This window comes from Protopterus annectens, chromosome 2.part1, assembly GCF_019279795.1.
Source record: "Protopterus annectens isolate FY-2018-M chromosome 2.part1, PAN1.0, whole genome shotgun sequence".
Classification (NCBI taxonomy): Eukaryota; Metazoa; Chordata; order Ceratodontiformes; family Protopteridae; genus Protopterus; species Protopterus annectens.
The window spans coordinates 269,629,039-269,642,403 of NC_056729.1; the positions used below are offsets into that span (position 1 = coordinate 269,629,039).

A 13,365-nucleotide genomic window follows, 5' to 3' on the forward strand; every position below is an offset into this window, starting at 1 on the left:
TAACTCTTCCTGATTCCAGCGGTAGCATTAGGTTAGGTTTCTTACAGGCATGCTTATGCAAAGGTCCCACAGCACCTGAGAGTAGGAGAAGTTTCCTGGTGCCCTGGCCAAATTTGCCCCACCTCTGGTCTTCCTTGAAGAGAGGCCGGCAGCCTAGCTGGACTAACCAATCAATAATATACAGGCAGGTAGATAGACAGGTAAACAGGCATTTAAAGGATTGCATCAGACTGCAATGAACCTGAAATTTAAGGTTTGGACTGCAGACCCTGGAGTGGGAGGACATCACTGTGGATGCCTCCTGTTTCTGGGTCATCAAGCACTGCTGTACTCTAACAGGTGGGAGTGACTAAGGAGAAAAGTGACAGATTAAGTACTAGTAACAGGCAGCACCCAAGTGACTCAAAGGGTGGCTCAACTAATCAACAAGCAAGTTCAGGTTCATATTACATTGTCGAAAGACAATTTCGAATGCTCAGAAGAGCGAAATGGCTGAATATCGAACACTTTTATTGCGGGGGGCTGCCCCCCCACGAAATATATATACCAACTCAGATTGCACTACAGTGAGGAAAGGTCAAATATTCCAATCTTCACGGTACTGCGATCCCACAATCCGAACGTCAATATCTGCTGGTTTCGCTCTTCTGTGCGTTCGACATTGTTGTCTTTCGACAACATAACAGGAACCCACAAGTTCCAGCTGAATGGCTAGGGGAATAAACAGCACTAGCACTCCAGGATGGAACCACAAGGGTGGCTGCTAGAAATGCACATCTCCCAGGCTCCTTCATCATCTTTAAAAACTGGTGATAGGCACATACTTAAGTGCTTCCTAGTCAACAGCTGTGGCGACCACTCATTTCTTAAGCACAGGTGCTCCCTCCAGAAGTTTATGACACTGTCTTCGCTTCATTTCTTCCTTTTTAGCCCTTTGACAGTGCTATGTCAAAAGCCTGTGACTGAACGTGGGACCATTCTATCAATCTCTCTCTGTAATGGCAATTTCAACCGCTGACCTCAGATTAGTAAGACAGGCCAGACATTTCCTTCTTTTTGTTCCTATGAATGGCTGGACTCAATTGCTGGAGATTAAGACAGTGTTTCTTGTCATGCTTCTTCCTAGAAGTAGAAATTGTGCTAAAGATAGGTCAAAATTTGACCGCAAAAAGAATACCTAGAAATCTTCAGTACTTTAGGCATTAAATGCAAAAACTATTCCATTACAAATGTCAAGCTCACCATCCTAGCTGTAAAGGTGGCAGAAAAGAACTTGCGGCCTCAGAGGCTAGGCACAGTTCTCCTTTAGTATAAGACATCAAAACATTTTTCAGTGTAGGGAAATCAAACCCTTGAGTGATATGGGAGCTTCCAACAAGAAGTTAAAAGTGCTGAAGTAGAGTGGAATAAAGGAGCAGTCAAACGGCAGAATGAGAGAATGGACAGCAATGTTAGATCATACTAAACTATTAGCACACAAGGACAGTAAAAAGGTTTAGCAGTTACATCAGCAAGAGTAACATTTCACGCTGCATTCTGCTTTAAATCAGGGTAATTAAAACTACACATTATTTTGGTACCTGAAGAATCTTGGCAGTCCTGTGCTTTTCGCAGCTCTTCTTTTAGTCTCCTAAGTGTTGTTTCTTTATATTCCAAATTTGCTTTCAATGTAGCATACCTGCAGAAATAATAAAATGCAATATTGGTTCCATAGAACAAAATAATCATTCTCCCTTCTTTACAATCTATAAAGTACATCACAAATTGAAAATATCCTAATGTGCACACAACACACAAACTGTAAAAGTTAAACAAAAGTGTAAGGTACATCCATGTAAACTTACTTGTACAGCTTGAACCCTAAGTCCATATTTTTATGATGTAGCAGTCAGAAGATTCCCTCAGACAAAATGGAGTCTCTTACTGTATCAGCTGATCCATGAAAAGAACCTCCTGTTGATGGGTCCTACAGCATCCACAATCGCATCTTGCAGCAGAACTTCCCACTGTTAGGGACAAATTCATTCCTTATGACAATACAAGCTCTCATGCCACGTCAGCTAAACTCGCATGTCTATCCTTTTGTCTGCCAGTTCACCTCCTTGCACCAGGGATCACTCTTGAGCAACTCAACAGCAATAAAGGCAGGCAAAAGGCAGAGGGATAAAAGTCAAGAGGAGGGAAAATTCTTAAAAAGCTACCGTAAGCTAGTGGAGTTTGTAGACATGGACGGCAGGATAACAGGGGAATAGGAGAAGTAGAATTTACATACCATTCACCTAGATATATTTGTTAAGAACTGATAGAGAGAGTATCATCACACTGATGCATAAAACATCTTATGGTCAGGGTTGAGATACAGCACATAACCTTAACAGACCATGCTATGATATACTAAGGGAAGTTATTGCAGAAAATAAAGAAATAAAAGGGGAGGCGCAAGAGAATAAGAAGAAGAAGGCAAGAGATGAAATACAAAGGTATCGAACAGTGAGAGAAATACAAGAAACAAAGAAGCAGTGAAGGAGGAATTAACAGATACATGGAGAGGGGGAGAGAGAGGAGTAGAGGGGATTTAAACAGGAAGGGGAGGGACAGAGGTAGATAAGTTATAAAACTGGTAAGATGAAAAAATTTGGAAGAAAAAGTAGCAGAACAGCATTTCAAAGACAACCGATGCTCTAGCTGTAAGGTTGTGACAACAAGAGGTTGAGAGAGGAATATAAAAGATTCATATATGGGAAGAGATGGGTGTTCATTAGAGATGTAGGGAGAATTTTGGAGATATCAGGAGTTAAACAGGGAGGACAAGTAACACTAAGTGGGAGAGGGGGTAAGAAACATTAGGGAGGTCAAAATGTGAGAAAGAACAAAGGGGTTTAATGAAATGACCCCCGCCCCCCAAAAAAAAAAGTAATGAAAAGCTGTCATAGTAGTTATTTACAAGGAAAGGAAAGATCTACTGGCCTCATCCTCCTAAAGACAAATATCAATTTTAAACCATTGTTACAAGTGCTGTTTGCAAATAATTGAGGGGGGGGGGGCACAATGTCATATAGCCTGATAAGATATAGATGACAAAATATGCACAAGAGAAAATGAGAAGACAGATCTCTCTCACTGTGGAAAAAAAAGCTTTCGATGGAGTTGGGTGGATATCTCTCTGAGACTATGTAAAAATGGTACTTTCCAGAAGAATGGGTAAGAGAGTCTCAGCTGTGGTGAAAATTAGAGCTTGATTTTCAGAGAAGATAGAAGCACAAGGGTGACTAGACTGGGGTAACCCTTTGTCAGCATTACCCTTTGACATTTATATTGCACCCCAGCAGAAGAGAGAAAAAGATCACAAGTAAGAGGATATACATGATGTGGTAGGAAAAAGATTACCTTACATGCAGATGATGCATTAATCACCATGATGCACCCAGACGTACCCTCAGGGTATTAAGCTAACCAACCAAAGACCCACACAATAGTGGTGAACAGCCTTGTGGAAGGAGGAAAGTAAGTACCTGGGAATATGGCTGAGAGGTAAGGTAGGGGAATCGCTGCAGTACATACACAGATATAAGAAATAAGGCGTGGATTGGGTACAAAAATGTAAAATGATAAAAATGGATATAGACTACAGAATACAAGTACTGAAGGTATTTATTCTGTCACAGAATGGGAGATGGAAGACAAAAGATCTGCAGTCATTCATGGCTGCTAACATACTTACATTAGCAGATGATTATAAGGTGGACTGGAAGAAGTTAAGGCTGAAGGAAAACCAGGGAAACAGGAACAATGGACACGGGAGGCAGGAAAAACGGTTTAATATGCAGTGGCAAGAACCTGAGTGGAAGGCATGGAGTGAGAATGACACCAATACAGGAACTAGGAATGGGATAGGGAATCTCTTACTTGGAGATGAGGGAAGAAAAGGAAAATGTAAAGTTCTGGCCTCAAATATTAGGACGAGACAGAAAGCATGGACAGAGCTGAAGTAAGAATTTTAAATGGAGGACAGATCATAGCAGAAATATCAGGGAGTAGTAGTAGTAAGATGAGGAAACACTAAGAGAGGATAGAAGAAGGGAAGGAAGAACCCAAAATACAGAGAGAGAGAGATTGAGCACACAAGTGTGTAGGCTTCAGCAGTTAGATGGGAGGCCAACAATGGGACTCAGGAAAATATGAAAAAAGGTGGTTGAAGGAGATGGAGGGGAGTGGAAGAACAGAAATGAGACAGAAATGGGAAGATGAGATACAGAAGCGAACTGAACAGCTGGAATGGAAACAAATTTAGCAGCCATCAAGATACATGTCCAGGGCTTGTAAAATTAGAATTCTTCCCCAGAAATGTCTAAACAAATATTTTTATATGCCAGTAAGACTAATGAGAATACTGCTGGGGTTCTTTAAAACAACTGATGCTCTTACTGAAGTTACAGATCCATGTATTACCAGTCAGAAAAACAGATGCAAAGATTGGGAATTTGGCAAGCTGCATGATTATCTAATTAAGGATAAAATTCATGGAATACATTACTAAACAAAGGGTAAGCTTTATAAGAGCTACAGTCTCACCTTATTTTATTGAAAGCAGTGGACATAAAATTACTACGGCAGTTAAAAGAATTTACTGATGAAAAGTATGCATGTTAAAAAAAACTATACATCAAATACGGCAAAATGAGAAATAAAAGCAGGACGTACTTTAAAAATAATGAATATGGAAATCAGACTCATGAGGTAGTTCAAAGGTTGGTACTAGGCTATCAGCCCTAGGGCCTATACAAGCCTAGCCATAACAATTCCATGGCTATTTCTTCCCACACTGTATATATTAAAAAAGGGATCCAAGGAGAAGGTAACAGAAAACATCCCATCATTGAAATGCAGGTTTATAGGTGTGGCTAGTAGCATGATAGGAAAGCTTGCAGAATCTGTTTTAGAAAAAGGCATTTTCCAAACAAGTATAAGTAAAGAACTTGCAAATTTTGAACAGCTACATGAAACTGCTATTTATTACTTTATTAGTGAAAAGATAACACTGTATAGCACAAAATACATTACAAACAGTGATGCAGGTGTGCAAACCAGACTGCTGAAAGAAATGTTGAGGATTAATAGATACACGGGGGAACATGTAAATATTCTGCTTGTCAATGGATTGTTTGTGCTTAAAATACAAGGACTAAAAACGTAATCTGAATGTATAGCTAGGCATCTATGTATCAAACTAGACTATTGAGTACCTATGAAAGTGTGGACTGTAAACTGAATACTAATATTAGTGCAACACCTTGTCAGAAAGTACTAATTTGGGGACTGGGGAAAATTCTAGAGAGAACTTCCTGCACAATTATTTTAGTTTGGTCCCAGAAAGGCACTATTAGGTAAAAAAATTAACGAGCACAACTCTAAAAATTTTCAGGTTTCTTTTTTCACATAATATGTCAGTGTGCAAGAGGTCAGGAATAACATAAGGAAAATATTCACATACTGAACGCAAAGACAGTGTGTGCTTAAAATCATTAACACTTTCAAAGAAACACCGCAGATGTTCAGCAGAAACACAGTAATGTTACTCTACATGTTGTTGTTTGTCTTTCGGCTTTTCCCGGTAAGGAGTTGCCACAGCGGAACTGTGGTCCGCTAATGATTGGCAGTAGATTTTTTTTTTTTTTTTTTAAACACGAAACGCCGAGGTGCCAGCTCGACGCCCAACCTTCAATGAAGGCACGCCCATTTACTCACTCATGTCTTTTGAACGCTACCCAACCGCGGGGAGGACATGCAGACTCCACACAGAAAGCACTCTCAAGTCAAGCCGAGAATCGAACGGGAGAACCTCTTGCTGTGAGGTAACAACGCTATCGCTGTACCACCACTGGAGTTATTATGTATAGTTGGGGGGAGGTGTGGGGGGCGAAGCTCCCCACATACTTTATACATTTTAAACCATACACATGGATATTTATAACTGCAAGAATAACTTTGCAGAAAACAATATTTACCTAGACCTACCTGTGCCCCCCACAGCCCCCCTAACTATATATGCTAACTCCAGGATCGCACTACAGTGGGGAAAAGGGCATATACCTTTTTCTTTAATTTGTCACTGTTATGAGTTTCAGTCAAATGAGTTTTCAGTCTTTTGAACTTTCAGTGTTTTGGTCTCAGTCAAATGAATTTCAGTCAAATAAAATTTAGGTAATTTGAAGTAGACCCTACTATAACACCACAAAGAGAGACGCTTAGAATACCCAGGCCCAGACTATCTGTGAAGCCAAGTATGTAATGCTCTGCTCCACTTCAGAGAAGTCAATTATGGATGATTTTTATTTCGTTACCTAAAATAATCAAATTCACAGATGAAAGAAATGCAATTGTGGTTAATATATTACAGTATCCATTTTCAAATTGAGATATACCTGATGTTCTTAAGTCTAACAGCAGTCCACCACATACATGCCAGAAATTCAGAACATCTGTGCAGAAGTAGAAATTCAAAATATGCAGTGATGAGGTCCACACTATCCTCAGTCTAAAACAGACAACAGAGATGCACAGTTATGGTGACTACATAACTTTTAATCTGACGTTTTCTTTTTCGTCCATTCCCCAGCTAGATAAACCAGGGTGGTCCTCAGGGAAGGATATTCTGAAGCACATTGGAACTAAAAGCTGTTTTATTCCTAAACAAGATGTCCAATTTGTAGTGAGCAATGAAGTTATGACAGTTGACCAAGAGGCAGCTCCACAAATGTCATCTATAGAAACCTTAGACCAGAAAGCAGAGGATGTAGTCACCGATCTGGTGGAATGAGCCTTAGGACGTCTAGGAAATGTCCGACCATTTTTGTTGTATACAAAAGAAATGCAGTCAGTATGCCACTTGGTTAAAGTTACCTTTGAGAGAGATTTTCCCAGATTGGCTTTGGAAAAGGAAATACACAGCTGGTCTGATTTTCTCAAATCTTTCATTCACTGGATACAGAATCAAAGTTGCCTATGCACATCTAAAAGGTAAAGAGTGTACTCTCCTTTATTGGAAAACATTGGAAAGAATGCATGAAGGTCAATCAACTGATTCATAGCAGTTTCTGAGGCCACTGTAGGTGCAAAGGAAGTATTTGTGTGGAGAAAAACCCTGTCCATGTGAAATATTAGACATGGTGGCTTGGATGAAAGGGCCTGGAGTTCTGATACTCAATCTGGCTGAAGTGATTGTGACTAGAAACAGTTTTCCAAGACAAAGATTTCAAATCTGCCCTAGCAGTGGTTTGAATAGAGGTCGAGCCAAGGCTTGTAGAAGAATATTTAGATCCCATGGTGGAGTAGGGTCTTTCATATGGGGGGGGGGGGGGCAGAGTAAGAAAGCACCTTTAAGAAAGGCTTAATACAATCTAGAAGAGTCCAAAGATGATTGGTTATGTCCTACATGAAAACTGAAGATAGCCGCAAGTTGAAACTTTACAGCTGAATAACTAGCACCACTGGTGAATATGTAAGCAATTAAGTCTAGAAGGGCTGAAATTGGGGGTCTATATTATAAGACCGAAAGTGTAAAATCTTGAATGCTGTAAATGTTGAAAATGCCAGAACTCGAACCTGCTGTTGTGCGGGGCTGTGCCTCCTACCTCCCCTGCTAAATATATATACCAACTCCGGGATCGCACTACATTGAGGAAAGGGCAGATATTCCAGTCTTCACTGTGCTGCGACCTCACAAAAAGCACTTTGAGTTCCAGCATTTTCGACATTTACAGCATTTGCGATTTTAAACTTTTGGTCTTATAATATAGACCCGAAAATGGATATATCTGTCTCTGGGCAGCCCAGTGGGAGAATCTTTTCCACTTATTCTTATACACCTTTCTTTTAGAATCCTTCCGAGAAGATATAAGGAATGCGACTTACTGGGGATGAAAACCTATACTGTGTACCCATTCATTGGACGTTCAGAAAATAAAAGTTATGTACTCATCATAACTATGCAACTGTGTTGTTCACTTTCATTCCTCTCAATTAACTGGTCTCAGATCCATCTTGGCCGCATTTCTTTCAGACTCTTGGATCAGACTCTTGAGCTCCTTCCCTTTACCCATAATGCCTCAAACTCCTGTGTTACCAGAGAATGAATTTGCTGCTCATTCAGAAAAAAAGGTGGTTATCACCAACATAAAAGGTAAAGAAAGAATAGAGTCTCAAGCAGGAACAGTGGCTCCAATATTTCTATGAAATCACTAACAAAAGAAATGAATAGGGGGAAGGAGAGGTGGCGGGGTGAGAAAGAATGAAAATGAACACAGATGCACAGTTATAGCGAGTACCTAACTTTTGTATCAGATGTTGTCATTTTTGTTTGTCAATAAATGGGATAGAGTATCTAGATACAACATTTTGGATGGCCTTCATGGAAGGATATTCCAAAGTACTACAGAACCAAAGGCAGCTCCGATTCTGGAAATGACAGCCAATTAGTAATGAGCAATAAAGATACAAGCATATGGACCAAGTGACTACAGCACAAGTATCAACAGAAGCTCTCGCCCAGAAAGCAGATGTAGTAGTCATAGATCTAGTGGAGTGAGCTTTCGGAGGTGTCAGCAAAGGCAAACCTTGCTGAGAATAAACATATGAAATACAGTGTTAACCATTTAGCTAAGGTAACTTTAGAAACATGTTTTACCACTCTATTAGTGGCAAAGGAGATGAACTAGCCAGTTTTTCTAAATCCTTTAACCTATGAAGATAAAAACAAAGCTATCTATGCATATCTAATAGGTGAAGCATGTAGTCACCGTTATTTGGAAATTTTGAAAGAACACAGGGAAATTGATCACTCAACTGATGTTCATCTTGGAGACTATTTCAGTAGAAAAGATGGATTAGTACGTAAAGTGACCCTGTCTTTGTGGAATATCAAATAATGTGATTTTGAGGACAGTGCTTGTAGTTCAGAAACTTGCCTAGTATAAGTGATGGCCACTGGGAAGATTGTCTTACAAGAAATTTGAGATCAAACCTGGCAGAGGGCTTAAAATGAGGCTGAATCAAACTCTGCAACACAAGTTAAGGTCTCATACTGGAGCAGGGTCTTTAATCAGAGATCTAAGCAAAAAGGTACCTTTAAGGAAGGCTTTGCACAACTTGGAAGAAGCTAGAGGGAAAGCATGATCTCCATTGTCATAATTGGAGATGGCTACTAACTGAACCTTATTGGTGGAAAAACTAGCTCCTTCTTGAAAAACTGAAACAAGAAAATCTAAAACAGCAGGAATAGGTGCAGTAAAAGGATCCAGTTCTCTCTGATGGGCCCAACAAGAAAATCTTTTCCATTTATTCTTATAAACTTGTCTAGTGGAGGCTTTTTGGGATATCACATTTGGCAAACTGGGGAAGAAAGTCATCTTGAGTATTGGAATGTCTGGGGGAGTCATCAGATCTGGGCAGGGATCAGGTGTCCAAGGAGGACATAGGAGATGAGACCAAAGGAAGGGGAACCACACCTGACAAGGCCAAATGAGGGCAATGAGGATAACCTTGCTCTTCAGAGTGCTTTCTGAAGAAATATGGGGATTAGAGGTAATGGGGAAAGGGATAAGCACAGAGGAGACTGGAGGGCCAAATGTGGACCAGGGCATTGCTCGATGACTTCCAAAGAGATCACAGTAAGGTTGACCTCACTGATGGAAGATTTTCTCCACCACTGCTAGATTGAGACACCACTCATGAGGCATCAGAATAGTCCTACTGAGTCTGCTAGCTAGCACGTTGGATTTTCCTGGCACATACGTTGCTATAAGAAAGCAGTCGGAACACCATCCACCTTTCTGGCCAAGGATCTCTAGAATGTCTACAAAGGAGATGTCTACTGGTGAAGATCTTGTGGACCCCTCCCCTTCATCAAAGTCTGTGTCTTCGGTTACAAATTCATGAGGGGAATCTATGTGCCTCCTTTAACACAATTCCCTTCTGGGGGACCTCCTCATTGGGATGATCTGAAGAGGTATCCTGTAAGCTCATACAAACTGGCTGTCCTTGAGGGATTGGCTGATGAGGTTCAGAAGTCAGATCCAAAGGAGGAGGGATCTGAAGAAGCAAGAGTAGAATGTACTCTCGTTGAAAGAAAGTCCTCTCCACCATCTTGAAAGCAGAAGGACTGTGAGAAGCTGTTGTCACAGCCTCACTGGAGCTGAAAATCAAGGTACTACTAAGCTCTGACCTTGCCCAGGTTCCCACTGTGAGGGTGGAGTTGGACACAAGTTGTCTAATGCAAAGGCTCCAAAAGCCAAGCCTCAGAGTCTAAGGCATCCTCCCAGATCTTCTGCCAATGGTTCTGCTCAGAGACTCTTCTTGTTCTGGGGGGGGTCAGCACAAAATGAGTTAGGGACACAGTCAGAGTGGAAGCTGTAGCTGTCTTTGGATCTGACACTTCAACTCTCAGATCCAACGGCTCTAAAGTTGCTGGATGGATAAAAGAAGGTGCAACAATGCAATGGGATACAGGTTGAAGGCTAACTGATCAGACTGCAGCCGGTATCAATAAGACCCCATCTCGATCTGAGCTCTAAAGAACTTCAGAGAGGATCGGATAGAAGATGAAGTGGAAAGAGGATGGGACAATCTTTTGGGTGTCTCCTACAAGACTGGAGACTGGAACCTAGGGGAAAAAGGCTCTGGAGAGAAATGGGAACTTTGAGGATGAGGAGACTTGGACGTCCTGGTTATTGAATCCAAAGAAATCAGATCTGAATGCTTAGGTGGTTTGGCAGGCAGAAGCAGGATTTGGAGACTGGACAGGAGAGCATTTTCTATGCTCCCTGAGCTCCGAAGCAGATTTAGACTTCTGGGTGCAGGTCTGAGCCTCTGAGAAGGAAGCTGAAGAGGAAGGAGCGGAAGTAAGTAGCAAAACTTTCAGAACTAATTTATTGCTTCTATTCTTAGGGCTACAGAGTTGAAACCCACAAAGATTTGACAAGGGGTTTCCAGATGGACTATTCCTAAGCAATAGACACACTCCCTGTGGGCACCAGAGTTGGGCATCTTATACCCACAGGAAGTGCACTTTTTGAATCCTGTCAGCTTTTCGGCCATCTTAGCATGAAAGGGGAAAAGGATAAGGAAAGAGAATAGTCTTTTTTTTTTTTTTAAAGTGGTACAGAATGGTAGAAAAGTTTAATACCAGCAATTGTATTAAATAGGTACCCTGAATGCGACTAAGAACATTTTAGCAAAGGGAAAGGTCAACAATTGCCAGCAGTGGTAACTAGAAATACCCGACAGTAACTGGTATGAAGAAAAAACATCTAACGCACACTAAGTGAGTAAAGGGAGGAGAGGCTAAACGTAACGAAGAAAAAGTTTAGAAAAATGTAATCTTTACTCACAAAAAAGCGAATAAACTATACCCAGAGCTCATGAGAGCGCAATCTACATCCGTACTATAGGCATGGCAAACAAGATCTGGGGTAGTATGGGGGTCTGAAGCATTATGGGTAAAGAAAGAAGCTCAAGAGTCAGATCCAACAGTCTGAAAGAAATGCGGCTGGGTTGGATCAGAGACCCATTTGTTGAGGAATGAATTAAAATGGCAACATCAGATCCATGTGGCCAGTTTGAGGGTCCGAAGGTCTAGCTGAGTTTTTCGTGATGGGTCAGCTCCAATACCCAAGGGGGATGTAGAAGATGAGGCAACAGAAAACATACTTAAGGCCAGAAAGGAGAAATGAAGATTACTTTTCACTTCCAGTACAATGCTTTCTATAGGAATTTTGGGAGCAGTGGAACAGGAAGAAAAGTGCACAGGAGTCCCTGGGGCCAATTGTGAACTACATAGATTCATAGATTAGTACTAAGCTAACTGCTCTTGCGAGCCATTTTAAGCCTAGCCAATTATCCCTTGTGAGACTCAAACCCTGCACCTTGTGTTTGTGAGGCAAACAGCTTAACCATTAGGCCACCCTCCCAACCAGTGTCGTTCAGTGACTCTCCCTTCCGGGGGGGGGGGGGGTCATGGCAAAGTACCTGCTGCACATGAAGTTTAGTGCAGAAGCAGAGAGATCATAGCATTGTTGGCCCCACTGACGGAAAACTGTTTCCAACACCACAGGATTGAGACACCACACATGAGGTAAGTAATATGGACCTGGTCAATTTGTCTTCAGATGTTGGACTTCCCCAGAATATGCTCTGCCAGAAGAAAGCAGACAAAAGTTATCACACACAGCCAAACTCTCATCACTTCTCGACACAGGGGGATAAGACTTGGTTCCCTCATTTTTTGATGTACCAGACAACAAACATTGTTGGTCTGAATGGCAATCATCCCCAGATGGCGAGCATCTTCAAAAGCCTGAAACACTAAAAGGACCGCTTTCATTTCCCAGACACTGACGTGAAGACTGGCATCCAGACAGGACCAAGTACCTTAGACTATCCTTTTAACGTAATACCCTCCCCCAATTGGGAGGCATTTGTAGTCAAGGTGGCCATGGGTGGTGGAAGGGTAAAAGGGTGGCCCTAAGAAACTTCTCTTGCAGTGATTCACCAGAAAACGTGTTCTTTAAATTCTTATAATACGTATTGGTGCAAAGAGAGAATGTAGTCTTACAGACCATTGCACTGCCAGCATCCATTGCAGCACCCTCAGGTAATATCTTGATAATGGTATTCAAGTTATGGAAGTTGCAATAAGTCCTGGTGGGAAAGGATGAGAAAGTCATTGAGATGCTTGGCCTTGTGATGTACTTAATCCTTGATTGAGGGAGACATGCAATTTGTATAACCATGTTCAGAAGAGCACCAATGAACTTCAGGACTTAAGTGGGGAAGAGATGAGACAGTGTAGTTCACTGTAATGCCCAGTTGAAGAGATATAGTTGGAGCAAATAGTACCTGGCTTGAATCAGAAGATGCTTGGTGGGAGCAGAGATAAGCCAACCATTAAGATATACAAACACCCGGAATCCTAGCAGTTTCAGGTGAGCTGTGACCACTGCCATGCACTTGAACACCCTGGGGGCTGAGGAGAGACCAAAGCTCAGAGCTCTGAATTGATGACTGGCTCCAAGCCAGAAGTAAAGGAATCTCCTGGAAAGACTGTCTATTTTGATGTGATTACACGAATCCTGCAGATCTATTAAGCAAAGGCAATCATCCTAGTCCAGAAGTGTCAGAATGGACTGAACTGTGACCACTCGTAACTTGGAGCGCTTGATATAATGGGTTAAGATGTCAACGTTCAAAATGGGTCTCAAGTCCCCAGTTTGCTTTGGCACCAAAATGAATATTGAATAAGTTCCAAATCCTTGTTGGTCGGGGGGACCATCTGGATTACCTTTTTCCAGAAGTTTTTTTATTTATATGGCT

The 13,365-nt window shown here is 41.5% G+C and overlaps 1 protein-coding gene across 1 annotated transcript in view; it reads right to left on the reverse strand.

Moving 5' to 3' along the window:
* Positions 1-1,524: 1,524 nt before the first annotated feature.
* CENPE (centromere protein E) overlaps positions 1,525-13,365 on the reverse strand; it is a 3,008,010-nt gene continuing 2,996,169 nt past the window's right edge. Inside the window, exon 49 of the mRNA XM_044063442.1 lies at positions 1,525-1,678. Within this exon, the coding sequence (XP_043919377.1) occupies positions 1,525-1,678 (154 nt within the window). The remainder of the gene's footprint in view (positions 1,679-13,365) is intronic.